This window comes from Geotrypetes seraphini, chromosome 6 (assembly GCF_902459505.1).
Source record: "Geotrypetes seraphini chromosome 6, aGeoSer1.1, whole genome shotgun sequence".
Classification (NCBI taxonomy): domain Eukaryota; kingdom Metazoa; phylum Chordata; class Amphibia; order Gymnophiona; family Dermophiidae; genus Geotrypetes; species Geotrypetes seraphini.
In genome coordinates this window covers 87,786,890-87,807,549 of record NC_047089.1, presented here as the reverse complement: position 1 = coordinate 87,807,549, position 20,660 = coordinate 87,786,890, and the positions used below count along the sequence as shown (strand labels likewise).

Genomic DNA, 20,660 nt, shown 5'->3' with positions numbered 1-20,660 from the left:
AATATTTACTTAAGAACCATTGTGTTCTCAATATCACTTTTTTTGTTTGTTTGTTTCAGTAGGTTTCCTAGACTAGCTGTCACTGTCCTATCCCTCACTAGAGTCCTTGCCTTGATTTGTTGGTCCCTTTACTCTGCCTCTTTGCCTTCTAGATATGACAGGTCCTGGTGTGCACGGAGAAAGAAAGGGTTTCATCTTTGCTCACCTTACCTAATCAAGGCAGCCACCCTAGCCACCATAGGAAAAATAATCCAATGGTTCAACAATCACCTAAAAAATGACGTTTTCTCTAAATCAAGAGGAGGAATTATATTAACGCCCATTCCCAAGAACCCAAAACTCAACCCCTTTGAAGTGATCAATTATTGGCCAGTAGCTTCCCCTATTTATCAAAATGATGGAAGGATATGTCACAGAACAACTCAAATGCTATATATAATACTTCAATATCCTCCACAGTCGAGATTCAGGAAAAATCACAGCAAAGAATTACAAAGAAAGGGTCACAGCGAATTATAATCCAATTTGACATAAGCAGGACACTTGACCTAGTGGACTTCAATCAAATGTCCAGATCTTCAGCGATTTTGAATTTAGCAGCCCAGTCCTCTCCTGGTTCCAAGGCTTCCTAACCACTTGGCCCTATGCTGTAAGTAAGGATGTTGAACTTTGACAGCTGGCACCCTCTAAGTGGGATTCCCCCAAGTATCCCCACTTTCACAATCAGTGTTCAAACTTCTTATGCAATCCTTGTGAGCCAACCTAGATCTTGCACGAATAAAACATTTCACCTATGCAGATAATATAACCATCATGCTACCAGCTCACTAACTAAATAAGAACAAAAACAAATTCTTTTGGCTAGGATCCTCAAATGATCCAAGCTATACTCCAAGGATTACAGCAGAATTTATCAAATCTTAGTAGAAATTGATAACCACCTATTCATGAAGAGTCACATACAATCAACAATAAAACAATCTTTCCTTGTGATGAAAAAACTAAGATCCATCAGAAAATATTTCAAGAAGCTTTCTGAATTTTAGTTCAATCCCTAATCCTACCTCAACTAGACAAATGTAACACTAGCTCTTTGCTCTAAGACACTGCTATTGTGTCTACAACCAGTTCATAATGCAGCAGAAAGACTCAGATACAGAATATGGAAATCAGAATACCTACAACCCTACTGCCCATAACCGCAAGGATCAAGTTTAAATTAGGCATCACTGCCTTTAAGATCCTGACAGGCAATACTCCCAACTACCTAACAGAGTTGGCCATCCTACTTCAGGGTGCCTCCAGCAGATATTCCACCAGAAATCTTTTCCACTTATAATTGCCAGCATGCAACAATACAAATTCTACCAGGCCAATTACCTTATCCATTCAATATCAATTAGCAAAATGCTGGAACCAACTACTACTTACACTACGATCTTGTGACCACTATCTCAGGTTCAAAAAACTTTTAAAAGATAGGGAGCCAACCTGGAAATAACTGAAATGGTACAATGTAAAAGCCCATTTCTAAATTGTGTAATGCAACTCCTGGGACATAACTATGTATTTGTAACTATGACCTAACTCTATTAATAACTATACTGATCTACTTGTACTAGCAACTCTATTGAATGTTTGTATCAAACTGTTCATTGTAACTTACTGGGTAAACGATCCAACCTCTTGTAATGTAATCCAACCTTGAACTGAATAGGTAAAGGCGGAATAGAAAACCTGATTAACAAAAAACATAACATAACTTCATTTATGTTTGAAGGTATTGCTCCAGTCCTATAGTCTGGAACATTTTTGCGTGAGGTGCTTGAAGTATTTAATGTTTGCCTTATTTTGAAATAAAAATGTTTTGTGGCAATCTTACGGTCTGCCTTTTTCTGACTTAACGTTACCTTTCCAAAATCCAAAAAGTTCCAAAAATTTGCCTGGTCCCAAGGATTTTAGATAAAGGATCTTGTACCTGTAATTTATGGCCAGGGATGATACCAATATTATTTCACACAGTTTGAAAGAAAAAAAAAAAAAGAATCCAGATACTAGTAAAGGTAAAACTTCACATGTTTAATGCTAGAACAGTATGTAACAAGCTGGATATAATTAGAGATTTAGTTGGTGAATCAGATTTATTTATTTAAAAAAAAAATGATCGCCTAAAAATCTAGGCAATTTACAATCAACATACACAATAATTAAAAACATTACATCACATCTCCAATAAAAACTGCCCTGCTGCTTACCCTGCTGATAATGCATCAACAAATAACTGTGTTTTCAAAAGTTTTTTTAAAAATCTCTCTGCTCTTGCATAAACGCAATTGACCTGTCGGTGCATTTCAAAATTTCACCCCTGCTACTGAAAACATCAAATTCCTAGCCCTAACATGCCTCACATTCCTCTCTCTCTCTCCATTGATAGTCTCATACCATTTTCAGATCTTAGTGCCCTTCCTGGGCAATACAACTCCAATAAACCTTGAAAACATCCAGGGGAAAACATCAGAATACCTGGTGTACTATCAATAACACTTTATATTGCATTAGAGACTCTGTTAGCTGATCAGGAAAGTCCTAGACTGGATGCCTTGTGCACAACTGGTGCAGATGTGGCACTATAGTTTAAATAAAAGGGGAATAGCAAACTTGTCTAGGCTTGGATAGTGTACAAGGAACAATGTGTTGGCATATGCAAACAGAAAAAAAGAGGATGTTGATCTTTTTTACATGCAAGAAGGGATGCAATCAGCAAATGGCCAGAAAAAACTGTGAATGAACAATGAGGGTGAGAAGAAAGAAAACCAATATAAAATATGTGGATCCTTGCTGAGTCATTAAGGAAATGTAGATAATAAGAATTGAATTAAAATATAACTAATTTCTATTTTGTCTTTCAACTAAAAAGACTCTTTGCCCCCTTTATTTTCTGTTCCTAACCCTTGACATGTGGGCTGAACTTGGTTTCCTGTCTTTGGGCTCCTTTTACCAAGCCGCGTTAGGGGTTTTGGCGCGCGCTGCATTGCCGCACACGTTAGCCGCTAACGCTAGCATTGAGCTGGCGTTAATTCTTGGCATGTAGTGCGAGCTAAAAACGCTAGCACACCTTAGTAAAAGGAGCCCTTTGTTCTTTGGTATTTCTCTTTGCTTTATAATGTTTTATTTTTACATAATAATGTATTAAGTTAGATTTTACAGGTAAAAATCTTGTTACTGTTATATACTAGTTACGGTATATAGGACCATATTGTGTATGTGCAGGATTTTAACAAGGTTGTGTTATGGGAAATATATATTTTGCTGGTTCAGACTTTAAAATGGAATGTGGAAAAAAAAAAGGCCAGCTTGGCAAAGACCTCTGACCTTTGGTTTTCTGAAAACGGGGCCCTAAATTCCAACGTTGCGGCACAGTCAAAGAAAATGTTTTACAGTACTGTATATGGAATTAAATTGCTTTGACCAATTGTGTGGAGCTTGGGGAATGACGTCACAGTATATAAGAAAATACAGCTGTGATAGAATTGAGAACTTTGAACAGAGAGAGTAGATGATTTGAAGCTTTCTATCAGACTTTTCCTTGTACAATTATATTGTAACTTTATAGAAAGGATGCACTTGTAATTAGTTAGTTTTTAATAAATATTGAATAAATATTTTTGATTAGAAATATATTTATACAATCTTTTGATTTGGGGCATTTTTTGTTGGGCAGAGGGGTGCAGCCTTCCCCCTTCTCACTGGAAATAATATATTACACTGAATTAGCTAAAAGTATTTGCATAGATCCAAAATTGGTCATCCCAAATGTTACATAGTGAAATTATAAAGCAGGGTACCTTGAAGCTGACATACTGTAGGTGATTTGAATGCCTCTTTATTATCTGCTTAATCAGTTCTGGATGCGTAGCCTTCAAATCAGATGTAGCAGGCTGATTCAGTTCAAACTGAAAGCATCTCCAAAGGTCAGGCATGTGGAACACCTGGTTCCAGTTTTGGCATACTTGTGATGCATGAGCACGATCAAGAAGAGGCAGGTATTGAAAGATCTGGAGGATAATGTCAGGAAGCAAATTACCCCAATCACAATTTTCAGAGTTTTGAGATAACGCTTCTGTAGTCTTCTGTTTCTTTGAAAATTCTCCTGCCTCTTCTGATAAGCTCCTGTTAGTGTCACTAGCTTTCCGTCCCCTTTTCATCCTGTGAAGATAAACAAATCCAAAGTTAAGTATTTTGAAAAACTGATGAACTGAATATAATTACAAATGAATAAAATCTGCCTGTAAACAAGCTCACGGACTTGAACAAATTTATAACTAAAATGGTGTGTGGTCTTCGTCAAAAGGCGTATGGGGACAGATTTAAAGATCGCTATCTGTATACTTTGGAGGAAAGGTGGGAGAAGGGAGACGTTTAAATACCTACGTGATGTGAGGGGGAGGTCTTATATTTCGTCTCTTGGGGCTCATCAGAGTCCAGGGCCCTGATTGTCATATTTTTGCTTTGGTCCTATTCAGACCTCCTCCTCTTGGGAGAGGATGCAACGCTTGCTCTTTTCTTGTATATATTGGTGGGAAGGGGGCGGAGATTTGGCTTGGGGGATAATTGTTCTCTGCCTTTGGAACAAATATTGTAATTCCTACTGTGTTCTTTGTTTTTCTCTTTTACCTTGCTTCATCTATCTTGTTTAGCACTCATATGCTGGGGAAAGGACTAGGGCGGACAGAGTTTTGTTTTCTTCTTTACTGCGTGTTTTTTCTGTCCTTTCTGGGAGGGGATGGGGAGATTATTGCAGTGGGTATTGTTGCTGTATATGGCACAAAATATTTTTGAACATCTACTGTATCATCTGTTACATTTTTTTCCCTGTTTTACTGATTGTTCAATAAAAAATTGTTTTCACTTAAAAAATACCTATGTGATGTAAATGCACACAAATTGAGTCTCTTATTTGAAAGGAAGCTCTAGAATGAGAGGGCATAGGATGAAGTTAATAGGCGATAGGCTCAGGAGTAATCTAAGGAAACACTTTTTTACAGAAAGGATGGCAGATGCATGGAACAGTCTCCTGGTAGAAGTGGTGGAGATAGAGACTGTCTAATTTCAAGAAAGCCTGGGATAGTCACGTGAGGTCTCTTAGAGAGAGGAAGAGATAACAGTTACTATGGATGGGCAGACTGGATGGGCCATTTGGCTTTTATCTGCCATAATGTTTCTTTTTCTATCACTGTAACTTAGGGCCAGCCCAAGGGTATCTGAATCTCTAACCTTCAGCCTTTTCACTTCCTCAAACACTTTATTCCAGCAGCTGCCCTTCCCCTCAAGGTGGCCAGATTCCCCACTTCCCCCTTCTAATAACCCCTCCAGGTATTTAGCAACTCCATTTCCTTTTCTCTTGGCAGCAAAGGACTTTTCAGTAGCGGCCTGTGTTCAAGCAATGCCACATCCTACCCTCCTCTGACAAGAGGCTGCATCAGGGGAGGGCAGGATCCAGCAGCAGTTTAATACAGGCCTTCACTGAGGGGTCCTGTGCTGATACAGAGTCCCTTTAGAGCAGGGATCTCAAAGTCCCTCCTTGAGGGCCGCAATCCAGTCAGGTTTTCAGGATTTCCCCAATGAATATGCATTGAAAGCAGTGCATGCACATAGATCTCATGCATATTCATTGGGGAAATCCTGAAAACCCGACTGGATTGCGGCCCTCAAGGAGGGACTTTGAGATCCTTGCTTTAGAGCAGTGGTCTCCAACTCAAACCCTTTGCAGGGCCACATTTTGGATTTGGCGGTACTTGGAGGGCCTCAGAAAAAATAGTTAATGTCTTATTAAAGAAATGACAATTTTGCATGAGGTAAAACTCTTTATAGTTTATAATTCTTTCCTTTTGGCTAAGTTTTAATAATAATATTGTAATTTATAGCTAAAGAGATATGATCAAGAAACTGTTTTATTTTACTTTTGTGATTATGATAAGACATACTGAGGGCCTCAAAATAGTACCTGGCGGGCCGCATGTGGCCCCCGGACCGCGAGTTTGAGACCACTGCTTTAGAGCAATAAGGAAAAAGGAACAGATGAGATACTATTCTAGTGCCATGCTGCTACTCCCATGTGTTACAATGCTTAGTCTGCTTGGTGGCAGAACCAGCCCTGCTGACCTCCTCCACAGGCCTACTTGATTAGATTGTAATCTGTACTGTCTCTTCAATGTTTTAATGTACAGAGCTGCATATATCTAGCAGTCCTATCGAAATTATAAGTAGTACATTTTTTTTACTAACTTTTGGAAACCAAAATCCCCTTCCTCAGGCAGTGGCGTACCAAGGGAGGGGGGAGAGTAGTCTGTCCCAGGTGCAACTCCTAGGGGGTGCTCCTCTGACCCTTTTTTATGTTGGTGGGGGGTGTTAAAAAATGATCAGCCCCAGGTGTCACATACGCTAGGTAGGTTTACTGATTCCATGAAATAGGAGGGCACTGTCCGGAGAGTGATGGCAGCAAAACGAGCATACAGCCCAGTGAGACCAAGACCACAGTCAGAGGCAATTGCAGCACTGGGCTGCCAGCAAAAAAAACAATAGCTTCACAATAGAAGTGAAACCGTGCATCCCAACCAAGGCCTCTCCTGCTCACAACAGTCCATCCAATATTGTTGGCACTACCAAGCACAAAGGACTGGAGCCAACAATCATGCCACCAGCCCAGGTCTGTAGAAGAAATACTGCTGCCAGCCAGAACACAAACCACAGCCAGAGACCAGAAAAGACAGGGGGCACAGACCCAAGAAGAGTCCCCTGCACAATGACATGACAAAATAGGGAAGTACAGACTGTCTGAGCAGCCTCCAAGCATTGTTAGAGAAACAGCTGCTGAAGTAGCCCCATTAGAGAAGTAGCTGCCTTAGTAGCAACTGAAGAGGTCCCTGCCAAAGCACAGTCAAGAGAAGTGGGAGGTGCCATAGCAGAATCCTATGTCTGGCGATAGCTGTCAGCCCAGCATCCAAAATAACAGAGAGCTACTAGTGCAGCAGCCATGCTAAGGCAACCTCTAAGGGGCCACTGGTGGTGGCTGAGCACCACTGAAGGCACAGCACCGCCAGTGGCCCCTGAGACCCCTGGTGCTACCATTGCTATGACTCCCGAGGAGACAATGCAATCACTGTAATTCAAGTATGCTTCATACATCATACTAATAAATTCTGGAGCAAAACCCTGACCGGGATGCAGGCACTCCTGTGTTCTTTTCTGGGGTTTAATGACAGATGAGTAGAGTGGAAAGGGTAGATGTGAAATGCTTGTTCACTCTTTCCAAAAATACTAGGACTAGAGGGCATGCGACGAAGCTAGTAAGTAGTAGATTTAAAACAAACAGGAGAAAATATTTCTTTACACAACGTGTAATTAAATTCTGGAATTCATTGCTGGAGAATGTGGTGAAATCAGTTAACTTAGCAGGGTTTAAAAAAGGCTTAGATAATTTTCTAAAAAAGAAGCTCATAAGCCATTATTGAGATAGTTATCTACTGCTTATTCCTAGGATAAGCAGCATAAAATCTGTTTTACTACTTGGGATCTAGCTAGGTACCTGGGATGGCCACTGTTGGAAACAGGATGCTGGGCTTGATGGACCTGTCTGTCCCAGTATGGCAATTTTTATGCACTTTGCCAGAGGATGCACTTTCACCATTTCCTGGCTCCAACCAGGATTTTTGACCTGGAACTCAAGCCATCTGGGACCCTCAAACCCCCAAAGGAGGCTAAGCCAGTGGCTCCCCCTCCCCCTTCACATGCAACATGGCACATGGGACAGTCCTCAGCCAGTCATCTAACGCATATCTGGCATGAATCCTGGCCTGATGAGTCCATCTAGAACAGTGGTCTCAAATTTTGCAGGGCCACATTTTGGATTTGTAGGTACTTGGAGGGCCTCAGAAAACATAGTTAATGTCTTATTAAAGAAATGCCAATTTTGCATGAGGTAAAACTCTTTATAGTTTATAAATCTTTCCTTTTGGCTAAGTCTTACTAACAATATTATAATTTATAGCTAAAGAGACATATGATCAAGAAACTGTTTTATTTTACTTTTGTGATTATGATAAACATACTGAGGGCCTCAAAATAGTACCTGGCGGGCCGCGAGTTTGAGACCACTGATCTAGAATGATTTTGAGCTAAACTGAGAGGTGTTTTAAGGCAGATAGACTTTTATTCTAAAATTGGGAAATCCAAGATGGCCACCACAGCAGCAATTTTGGTTCCAAAAACAGTCCATAGGAGCTAAATAAAGACTCAAATATTTGGGCACTGTGCTATGCAGGTGCTGAGAGCTGTCTAGGCTGAAACTGCATCCAAAGAAATGAGAAGACTTCTGCCTCAACCAAGCCTGGAACACCAGAAAGCTTGATTCTTCAGACTGCCCCTCAGTCCTCCCGGCTAGACCGAGACCTCAAACCCCCACTGGAACTCATGCACAAAATCTGGGGATGAAATACAGTCAGCATCCGATCCTGGTGAAAAACCACCATGGGGCCATTCAGCCTTTATTCAAGCTCTTTGCGGACAAAACCTGAAGTGAGCCTTACTCCCAAGGGAACAGCCCCTAAGCTCACAGACTGTTAGTGCAGCAGGTGCCCTGCAAAGCAGGCTGCCTCTTGGCTACAGACTTCTGCCCAAAATTAAAGGAAAAATAAACATGAGCACAACAGACAGGCTCCTATCATCTCGCGAAAAGAGAGGAAAACTGAGGAATTACAGGGCAGCCCAGAGTGATGGGATGCAGAGCAGAAAAATGTAAATGAGGTTCTCTACACCAATTCTTGCGATCAGAGAGACACTACCACAGGAGAAAGTTGTTGAGTCTACACATACTACTAGAGGATGAGTTTAAGCAAGTAAATAGAATTCATATTTGAGCATTGGCATCTTGGTTAGGTCAGAAATTGGCAGAGAAAGATTAGGAAGAATTCCATAACTACTTTAATCTAATCCATTTTATATACCGCATCATCCCTGCAAAAGAGGGCTTGATGTGGTTTACATTAAGACTTTGCACTGTATATTACTTTAAAATTTTATATGAATTATATACTATATAAAAAAAAAACTAATCTAAAATAGCAGAAAGCAAGAAAGTCTTTAATCTTTTTTGAAAGATTTGATAGGTGGTGCATGACCGCAGACTGATGGGTAAATCATTTTTCTGTGGTTATGAATTCAGTCTTAGTATATTGCACTACTGGATCCCAAAACTGGATGCAAGGACAGGGAGAAAAGGAAGTGGATTTTGCTGGAGAGAATCTGCGGACAAGTGCGGGACATACTGTGGACAGGAATGGACTGGAGGAAGAGTCCAGTGACATGCTTATTTAGAATATTGGCTAGAAGAGTGGAAACTGGGAAAATACACAAGTTGGTGGAAAAGACCAATTCACTGGGGAAAAAAAATTTGTGGAGAGATACAAAGATACAATAAAACTACCCACAAAATTAAGGGAAGCTACATTAGTAAAACAAGATATGGGCTCTGGAAGCTACACAAAAATATAGGTGTGGAACATAATGTCAAATCCTGTCTGATATGGAAACAAAACTGAGGAAACCTAAATAGCATAACAGCAGCAGTATCAGGAGCCCTTCTCCAGCAGGGCACCTGATCAGTTACACCCCTCCCCCGATCCAGCAGGGGAGAACACTTTGAAAGAAGCGGTGCTAATGGCTCGCCGAGACCAGCAGCAGTATCGGGAGCCCCTCTCCAGGAGGGCACCTGATCAGTTACACCCCTCCCCCGATCCAGCAGGGGAGAACGCTTTGAATATATATTTTTTATTTCTCTTGATACTTATTTTTTATTTATTTATTTTTAATTCTATCTTTAAATTTATTTATTCATTACTTGGTGGAATATTCATTTCTATCTCTGTCTTTATATTTTATCTTTATTTTTCATAAATTATCTCTTCAGGTACTTTAGTTAGATTGTGAGCCTTTGGGACAGTTAGGGAATTTCTAAGTACCTATCTTATTTATTTTTATTTATTGTATCTTTTAATGCATTCATTTTTGTAAACCGCTTAGAAACCTCATGGTTATTAGCGGTATATAAGAATTAAATTAAATTAAACTTGGGCACGTGATGCCGGGAGGGTGAACGGACGTGCCTCTGTGTAGCTCCGGGCCGCGCCGACATATCCCGTTCAAAAAATCTGCTTTCAACTGAACGGCGCGTCGCCTAACCTTGCGACCCTGAACGGCCTCGCTGTGTTGCTACTGCCCCGTTGAGTTTCCTTGGGCTGGGCAGGTTTGATGGCAGCGAAATCGGCTCGAACCGCGAGAGACAAGCAGAGGGGACAGGACGGCAAGATGGCGGAACACCACGAGGTGCCGGTCTTTACCTTGGAGGCAGCGGCGGTTCAAGAGCTTACGCGTTCGCTGACCCTAGTAATGGAGGACAAGCTTGCTACAATCCATACCTTCATGGAAGGTATTAAAGAAAGTTTGGACTCACAAGCCGGCCGGCTCCAGTGCGTCAAAGACAGGGTAGCCCAGCAGGAGGACGCAACGGCCAATATCGAAGAGAGCCTTTGCACGCTTGAATCAGCGAATGCAACCACGGGGGAACGTCTTGAAGATATGGAGAACAGAGGACGGCGCAAGAATTTGCGGTTTGTGGGGATACCCACCTCCATCAGGGATGTCGATCTGCGCACATGGCTGGAGGAGTGGCTGCCCAAGGCTCTTGCTATGCCTGACCAGCTGGCGCCATTTTCCATCGAAAGGGCTCATAGATTGGGCTCCCGTCGAGACGACGATTCCCGACCCCGGCCGGTCATCGCCCGTTTTCTTAGTTACGCTCTGAAGGAGCGCGTGCTGGCCCAATACCGCAAGGGACGAGATCTTAACCTGCTCCTGGAGGGTCGTAAGGTGCTTCCAGGTCCCTTCCAGGACTTCTCGCCTCAGGTCTCCTCGAAGCGACGAGCCATGGCGCCCCACTGCAGTGAGTTGTTTAAACGTAACATCCGCTTTTCCTTACTGTACCCTGCAAGGGTCAGAGTGACCTATAATAATTCTACTGCTTTCTACAACACACCTGAAGAGCTGGAGGGGTTTATTAAATCTTTACCGGCTACACTGCAGGGGGCTCAGCACCCTTCCTGAGTTGGCCTGGCACAAGTCCTTTCGAGAGCCACCATGATGCCTTCCCGATTTTTGTTTTTTTCTGCCTTTGTTGGCAGCGGGAAGGTGGCTGTGCAAGCCACGATTGCCACTTGCCCTTCATTGTGACAGTTGCGGGGGCGGCTGGATGGATGCCTTAGGGGCCTGAGGTGGCTGCACTTTCCCCGATGGCTTCTGCTTTCCAGCAACAGCTACCCCACTTCGTCGTAGTGGTCGTGGGGGTCTGTGGGACAGTGATCTTGGACTGGAGCCCCTAAATCTTCCACCTCCACAGGGCCTCTGGTGGATGCTTCCAGCTCTGTATGGTGGCCATCTCAGACGTAGGGCATTGAAAGTACTCTTATTCAGTGTTCAGCATGTTTCTTTGTCTCTCCACGAGCCTTGTTCACCAGGGGCTACACTGTGCAGTGTACTGCACTTTTCTGGTTCCACATGTTAACTGAAGGTTATATTATGTTTTATACAGTGCGTTATTCTCTCTTCTAGAATTTGTCTTAGTGGACTTTGGGAAGCTAATCATGGTGCAGATGTCACCATCGGCTTGGTTTGCTTTGCACCCTACCTCTGTGGAGGCCCTGGTCTTGCCGAAATTTGGCAGCTCTGGGGTCGATGCACTGTCCGCTTTGGTGCGGCCTGGGGCTACATGATTGGGGACACTAAGGGTTGGGGTTTAGCAAGGGATTTCCCATGCTCTGTTTGGGATTGGGGTATGTGGGGGAGGGGAGGGAGGGGAAGGGGGTGATAAATATGTTTAGTTTGTATGTGATGGTATGCTTGGGGTTGTATGATTGTTTTCTCTGCCGGAATGATGAGGCTTGTTGGGGTATTTTACTGTTTGCATTTTCTCTTATGATGCTGTGTATGTTTTCCAGGGAGGGATATAGCTGGGATGTCCTCCTCCGGTCTATTTGTTCACTCCATATCTGTTTTTCCTTACTCTGTGCTCTTTATCTGCTATGCCTTTACTGAAAGTGAAATCCCTAAATGTGGATGGGATCCATTCCCCTATTAAACGTACGAAACTGTTAGCCTATCTTAAAAGAGAACACACTGACATTGCCTACTTACAGGAGACACATCTGACGCCCATTGAACATAGTAAGCTTCGCCGGGATTGGGTGGGGCAGGTATGCCATGCTTCTTATACAGCTAGGAAATGTGGGGTGGCTATCCTTATCCACAAAAACATACCCTTCCATATTCATAGCCAAATTGCTGATCCTCATGGCTGGTACATTATGCTGGTTGGGGAACTGTGGGGCAAACCTTTAGTACTATGTAATATCTATGCCCCAAACCTCTATAACCCTGCATTTTTTGTGTCATTGGTGGGCCACCTGGCTCCACTTATGCCCCAACCGCTCATTTTGGGTGGGGATTTCAACTTTGTAGCTCACCCCCAATGGGATCATAAACCTGCTAAACCGGCTCCGAAAGGACACTTCACTAAAGGTGTGCACTTCCTCATGAAGGAACTGGGTCTGCTGGACTCTTGGCGTACTCTGCATCCGGATGAATACGATTTTTCTTTTTACTCTCACCCCCACTCGACTTATTCGCGCATTGATTATATCCTTATCTCTGCTTCGTTCTTCCCTTATCTCACGGATGCCAGCATTTCTGCGCCGCTGATTTCTGATCATGCTCTTTTAGGCCTTGCCTTACAGTTTGGCTCTCCGGCAGTGGGTCGAGTTTGGCGTATGTCTCCCCATCTCTTCACTGATGCTTCGTTCCGTGAATTTTTCCAGAAGAAGTGGGATGAATTTGTTCACACCAACTCTGTGGAGGATGCGGGCCCCGTTATCTATTGGGAAGCTGCTAAGGCGGTCATGCGGGGACATATTCTGGCTTACTCTGCCTCCTTGAAAAAACGACATGATAGTGAACTTCTTTCTTTGTCCAGAGATCTTGCTGCTTATAGGACTCTTCATATTTCTCGACTTGATGATGAAACCAGAAAAGTTGTGAGTACTCTTAAATCTAAAATTAATCTTCTTTTAGATCAGCGAGCTAGCCGTAACATTTATTGCTATAAATATAAACTACACCGGTGGGGTGATAAAACGGGGTGGCTGTTAGCCAATTTGGTGCGACCTCATAAAGCGCGACACACTATAACTGCTATCAAAGACAAACAGGGAACTACTCATATTACCCATCAAGCTATTACAAAGCAATTTGTGAACTTTTACTCCGACCTTTATGCCGCTCAACCATACGATGCGGCCGCTAGTGACCAGTTCTTTCAGGGCATTTCTCTCCCTAGTTTAAATGATGTCCAACGCGCTGCTCTTAATGGCCCCATTACAGGCGAGGAGCTGCAGGTGGCCATCAAAAACTTAAGCTAGCCAAGACTAGGGACCTGATGGTCTGGGCCCAGAATTTTATAAACTTTTGGAACCTTCAGCCTTATTCTCTTTACAGAACTACTTTATGGGTCTCCGCACTGCTACCCCTCCAGGGGATTCTCACAATAGAGCTCATGTCATCATTCTTCCCAAGCCTGGCCGGCCACTTGATGCTCTGGGATCTTATAGGCCTATATCACTTCTCAACCAGGATATCAAAATTTTGGCGAGTATACTTGCAGCACGACTCAATGCTTTTCTGCCTTCGCTCATTCATGAAGACCAGGTGGGCTTTGTACCAGGCAGACATGCCTCAATGAACCTTTTGAAGGTCCTTGCGGTGCTACAGTCTCCTCATGCCCTAGCCGACAGAGCGCTCATTACCAGTTTGGATGTGGAGAAGGCGTTTGACATGGTCTCCTGGACCCATCTCTTTGGGACCCTTGAACGTTTTGGTATCCAAGGAGATTTCATTGCCTGGTTGTTAGCGTTGTATCATAATCCTCACTCCCAATTGTTGGTGAATGGTGGAGTTTCGGATCCCTTCCCTCTCAGGAGGGGTACACGGCAAGGTTGCCCCCTCTCGCCACTTCTCTTTCTTCTCTCCTTGGAGCCCTTAGCCGCCCAGATCCGTCAGGACACCCAGCTGGAGGGACTACGGGTGTGTAGTCGGGAATTTCGCATTAGCATATTCGCGGACGACATGCTCTTATATGTTAACCATGCTGACCGGACTATGCCAGCCTTAATGTCGATTATTCGCTCTTATGGCGTTTTTTCCGGTCTTAAAATTAATTTCGAGAAAACGGAGGCTCTTTTGTTAGGAAACTCCGCTGTGGAACCCTGGTGTCAGGGATTGGGCGTGGGTATAGCACCTGGGAAACTGAAATATTTAGGCATCATGCTTTATAGAGACCATCGTAAATTGTATGATGCCAACGTCACCGCCACCATTGGCAGGATTAAAGCCCTTTGTCTCAAATGGCACTCACTCCCCCTTTCCCTGCTGGGACGTGTGGCCTTGGTGAAAATGGTGTTATTTCCGAAATTGCTATACCCATTACAAACAATTCCCGTCTGGATTTCCCGTACGGACGAGCGTTCTTACCAATCTATTGTCCGCTCTTTTGTCTGGAGGGGGAAAGTGGCCCGCATCAATGCTCTTAAACTGTCCCAGAGTAGAGACAGAGGGGGTTTAGGCCTACCTGCTCTTCGCGTTTACAATGTGGCGGCGCTACTCCGCTGGATCCATGAACAACTGGTATCTTCGCGTCGTTATTCCCCAGCAGCCTTGCTGGAGGACTGTTGCGCACCCTGGTCTTTTTCGTCTTTCGTTCATGGGGTGGGAGGCAGGAGTGGGGGGCCTTGCACTCCCTTTCTTCCATTCCTTCTCCCTTTTCGTAAAGCCTGGCGATGGTGGCGTGTGCACCAGAGCAAGTCGCCTAGTGTATCTCCCTTTCTTTCTCTTCTCCATACTCCTGTTTTTGCTCCCGGAGTGGGGGGTCTGGCGGGTTTGAGCGGACGCTCGGAGCGCGTTACGACCCTGGGTGATGTACTGGTATTGGGGGGCGGGGAGTTCCCTTCTTTCACTCAAATGCAAACATCGTGGTCTTTATCTCCTGCCCACTTTTACACTTATCTCCAAATTCACCACTATTATCATACAGTAGTGCGCACTCATGGAGCTAGCTGGGGATATGGCACTTTGGACACGATTTTTGCCCCTTCTTTCACTCAAATGCAAACATCGTGGTCTTTATCTCCTGCCCACTTTTACACTTATCTCCAAATTCACCACTATTATCATACAGTAGTGCGCACTCATGGAGCTAGCTGGGGATATGGCACTTTGGACACGATTTTCCTCTCCACCCCCACAGAAACCAATAAAATATCCACTTGGTATGGCGAGGGGAGGGATAAAATTGGGGAGAGTTGTCTTCACACTTTGGTGAGAGAATGGGCTGCCGAACTTGAGATGGAGGTATCCCTCCATGACATCCGACTCTTTTTCTAAACGTTATACCTCCATGTGAAAGCGGCGACCTTGCAAGAGACACAGTACAAACTTTTGCATTGTTTTTACCTTATCCGAGCCCGGGGATATGTCATGGGGTTATGGCCTGATGAAAAATGTCTTAAATGTAAAACCCATAGGGGTAATTTCCTTCACTCCTTCTTTGTTTGTTCAAAACTGGCTTTCTGGACCTCAGTTAGGCGGTGTTTGGCTGTTCTACTGCAGTGCACGTTACCTTGGAATGCACCTGCTCTGCTGTTGGGGGATTCTGTGCCCTCCAACACCATGGTTTGGATATCCCTTCCCAGAAATTTGTTTTACATGCAATTCTTGTGGGGAAAAAACTTCTTTTGAAATATTGGACTTCTGAGGAGGCTCCGTCCTATACACTTATGAGTCCCGAACACAGGACCACTGGAAGTCTTACTGCTCCCTCTGGCAGCAGTTTTTGGATATGGATGCCTCATTGCTATAGACTGTTCTTTCGGGTCAGATTGTGTGGATTGCTGAATCATTTTTCCACTTCTGTTTACAATGTACCGTTGCCGGCAGAGAGAATGTGCTAGGGGGTTTGTGGTTGTGAGTGTGTGAGTGGCTGGGTGCGCCTTTGGAGTATGGCTGAGTTTATGTTTGGCTGGGTGTGATGCGTCTGGCTGTGGTATGCTTGTCCTGAATCGTTTGGGGATTTGGGTTGTTTGTTCTCTACATTCAAAATGGACGGAGGGCGCTGGTCTGCGAGCCTTGCAAGCCTTCTTCCATTGCCCATGTTGTGGTTCTATGTTATCTTTTGAGAGCTGTGCGAGTTCATTCTTCTTACTTGTACCATTCTGCTCATGTTTGTTTGCCGTCATGTTTATATTAATGCCATGTCCTGGGCTCTTGCTGTCCAGTTGTCCTTTGTCTCAATAAACACGATATTTAAAAAAAAAAATAAAAAAAAATTAAATTAAACTTGGAAAGGAGGTAGGGAAGAAGCAGATAAAAAGAGGCAGAACAGGAAAAATTAAAGGGGAGGGAGAATATGGGATGGGACATTAAACTAGAAAACTGAAGGCCCAGATGATGTGAGTTCAGTATTTTTCAAAGGCACATTAAAAAAAAAAAATAAACTGAGAGCACAAAACATGCATGGGGCAAAGGAAAGAACATGAAGACTTGCATTTTGTTTATCCTCCCTCTCCTCATAATTCTAAACCCCCAACATCCCTCTCCTAACACTTTGCACATTCTCCATGTCCTACATTTCCCTCCCCTACTCTTGCACTCTCCATCAATATCCCCCAAGCTCTCTCCTATTCTTGCCTACTACCAGCCCCCAGAACCTCTAAAAACACACACATAAATGTATACAGCTATTGGATGGCATGCATCACAAAGTATCTGCAATAAATAACCAGTAAAAACTCTACTGCCTCCCCACCCACTAGCACATATTATTACTATCTACAATATACCTATTTATGCTCCTAAACACCAGCTATGTGCACATATGTCACCATAGCAGTTCTCAAGCTATATACTGACCTAGAAGAGCAAGTAGAACACAAAATCAATCTAAATTTTTATTTATCGGGATGTATTAATTGCCTTTATGAAGAGGTTCATAAAGTACAGTTAATATAAAATGCACCAGTTTTGATAACAGCTATAACAATAGTAAAACGGACAAATATATACAGAAATGCAATCAATGAAGTAAATTAGGAAACTGAAAACCGAACCCTAGTAATAAGACATCCAACTAGCCGGGACAGCCATATACAAAGAGTATGACATTATTATAATTTACACTACAGCACTAAAGCTGTAAAAATCTATGTTCCTGGGCAAACCTTAGAGCTAACACAAAGCCACCGAAGTCTGAATCTCTTACTCTCTTCCGTCATAAAAAAATCATAACAAGATGAAACACCTCCAGCCGTCGTATACAGAATCAAAAACTAATATGTACACATCTCACTCATTCTCCACTGTCCCTATATTCTACATCTACTTATTAAAATACGAAGAAAAAAAAAATCTAAAAGGAAGACATACCCCCAAAGATGAACTTGCTTCTATGTATAAATTAAAGAAAACTATTTTGGATTGCCCAGCCCTTCGGAAATATCATTCTTCGGTAGTCAGATACAAATGATCCGATGAAGTAACACCTAAACCCTCTTTAACAAACAGGAAGGGCTGAGATTTATATATATATATATAGGACAGAAATATGATCGCCCAGCAGTGCCGACAAGGGGGCGCTACAGAAACCCTAAGAACAAGTAGCAGGACTTTGCCAAACAGTCGGGATTTTTAAGGGGGGGATCTCATTTCAATTTGTTACCAAATCCCACGCCTTCGGCTGCCCTCACTCTCTCAGACGCCAAGAACCGCTCTTTACACGCATTCGAAGGCCAGAGTACCGCTCTCCTCTCTCTTGGTCTACTTTGTTTCCCCCTCCCGATCTGCGATTGAGCACCCACCCCCCTGAAAACCCCTTCTCACTCCTACTGTCAAACGGGTACCTGAGATCGCCCACCGCCAAGCCCGCAGCTTCGGCGACCGTCCCCCCTCTAGCGCAACCTCTCTCCCGCGGCTGCGTCCCGCCTCGCCGTAAACAGGAAGTTGCGTCAGAGAGGAGGGCAGGACGCTGGAGAAATGAAAGAAGTTGCGTCAAAGGAGGACAGGACGCCGTAGAACGGAGTCTGTGGGGATGGCCATAGTTCCTGTGGCGTTCACGTGCAAAGTGGGAGACTCTCACTGAGTACCCAGGGTCCTCCAACACGTCCCAGTGCCGCCCGCTATTCCCTGATGCAGCTACCTAGTATCACACTAACCTGTGCACTAGTCAGCAGAATCAGAGATCGCACAATGTAGCGCATGCGTGTGGCGATCTTCCCATGCAGCTAGGTCGGTGCAAGTCCGTGGGACACCCCCCCCCCCCCATCCATTCCTGCTCCGTCTCGCGGATTCTATCCTCATTGCCACAAGCCTCCAACAAATGATTTTCTATTTAATGTGGACCCCTTGTCGGTGGAGTGGCATAACTACCTCTAGATAGAAGTTGGTGCAGGAGTCACCGTACCTAGCAGGGTTCCCAAATAACCACCCAACCAAGGGATTCAACAAGAAATGAAGTACAGTACAAAGTTTATTGAGCAAAATTTTGTGAAGAGCACTAGGTACCAATTTGTAAGACTGGATGATATTCAGTGATCTGTAAGCTTACAAGGTAAACAGGATGTTGTATTTACCATTTAAAGTTCATAGAAACTTAGGTTAAATGCTCCAAGACAAACTATATCACACCAATACTCCTAAACCCATGACTACTGAAACCCAGTGTTTCAACTGATCACTGAGGGTTTCTATCCTCAGATAAGTTAAAGTCCCCCTTCTCCTGTGGTGGTCACCCCTACATGCTAGGACAATGATCCCCGTCCACAAATACCTTCAATCCCCACCCCCCAGATGTCAGCAAATTAACATTCCACAGATATCCCTTAGGACAGATACACTACAATGCACAGTATCATTAACTTAAATACACAGATCAGAGTGTGTCTTGCTAGGATTAATGTGGCCTAGTACAGTACATGTGTGTGCACACTATGTTACCGGTTTGGTAGAGTCTCAGTAAACACTGCAGCTGTTTTGCGTTGGGTACCATGATTCTTGGCGTCTGCGCCGATGTTGGCCGCTGAAGGCAGCTCGTCAACTCAGGAACTCTGGAGCACCTACTACGCTGACTAAAAACAAATCAATAAAGGAAAACCGTGATCTAAACAAAACAAACAGGGGACTTGGCAGATAGATGGAAGACTTAACTAAATGAAAGAAAAACAAAAAAGAGAGAGAAAAGGGGGGTTCCTAACTAGCCCACCCAACAGCAGTAACTGCTATGTCCCTCTGAGTTGGCTGTTCCCACCCTTCCTGCACTGACTACAACCACTGGTTAATTAGCACTAACCCCAGAAGCAGATTCTAAAACAGGCTTTAAGCAGAGCTCTTGGGGTGGGGGGCAGGCTCAAAGCAAAGTTCTCAGAGGAGCAGGGTGCGGCTGCTTGGGGCTCATCTGGGCTTCTCCTTTCTCCTCAGGAATCTTAAACCCAGCTCTCCTCCCTGTTACTAGCTGGGCTCTATTTTTCCCCACTGTAGCGCAGTGTTTTAGTGGCCGGTTCTCTCTTCTGCAGCCCCTGCTTCCAGCTGGTGTCTCTCTCTCTCTTCCTTGTAGTGCAGTGTCTCAGCAGCTGGGCTTTCTCTCTCTCCCCCTCCAACAGGCCCTCTCACTTCAGCCTCTTCACCTTCTCCAAAGGCTCACCTCTTCCAATAGCAGCTCCCATTTTTTTAGCCTGAAGCTTCTCTTCATTCCTACTTGACTGCTTCTCTTCCACTTGCCTAGGCTGGTCCTTTTCATTCCATGCTGCTTGCTGCTCTCTTAGGGTCTGCCTGTTCCCTCTCTCCATCCGCATGGCTCCTCATTGCCCTGCTTCCTGGTTCCTTCTTCCCAATCTCCCTTGGAATTCTTCTTCCTGATGTCCAGTTGGTGCAGGCTATTCTTAGTAGGAAGTGACTCTCCTTCTACTTTCTTCAATTTGCTCAAATTTCACGCCGGTCTAAGTGATTGGCTGTCTGCTCCCCTCTTTTGGCGGGCCCACTTTGTCCTCTGATTGACCAACACCTCCAGCACTGCCTTTTTCTTTTGGCACACATCTGGTGCATATACATATACTTGTGTACAGATATGTATGTCATTCTAATGAAATGCTGATTGGTCCAGCACTCTCAGTCCTCCCCAGTGCTCATATGTTCTCTTATTTATATTTAATTTTTTAAATATAATTATAAAAGGGACAGCATTCTGTATAACTGTACGATCTGGTTTTGGTACAACTTTCGCAAAGATTTGATTACATGTGTTTTTACATCATGTTATGTTATTTTATAAGCTGGTTACAAGTATCATATTGCTACATAAAATTCTGTATACTTACAAATAATTATATGGGGGGGGGGGGTCACCTGATGCATCCTGCCTGAGCAGATGCGTGGGAGCGGAGCTCCCTCATACCCTGGCTAATATCGGCTAATATCTCCTGCTATTCTCTGCAGACTGCTCAAGTGTTGCATTTGGG

The 20,660-nt window shown here is 43.9% G+C and overlaps 1 protein-coding gene across 4 annotated transcripts in view; it reads right to left on the bottom strand.

Annotated features, from left to right (window-relative positions):
* Positions 1-18,230, bottom strand: part of FBXL3 (F-box and leucine rich repeat protein 3) — a 39,935-nt gene extending 21,705 nt beyond the window's left edge. The window contains exons 1-2 of one of the 4 annotated variants that reach the window (XM_033950205.1): positions 18,051-18,230; positions 3,846-4,206 (exon numbers count right to left, since the gene is read on the bottom strand). In XM_033950205.1, coding sequence (XP_033806096.1) covers positions 3,846-4,205 — 360 coding nt within the window. In that variant the 5' untranslated portion in view covers position 4,206; positions 18,051-18,230. Of the gene's footprint in view, positions 1-3,845; positions 4,207-4,431; positions 4,457-17,577; positions 17,693-18,050 lie in introns of those variants that run through there. The other 3 variants (XM_033950206.1, XM_033950207.1, XM_033950204.1) reach the window with 3 other exon arrangements.
* Between the last annotated feature and the right edge of the window lie 2,430 nt (positions 18,231-20,660).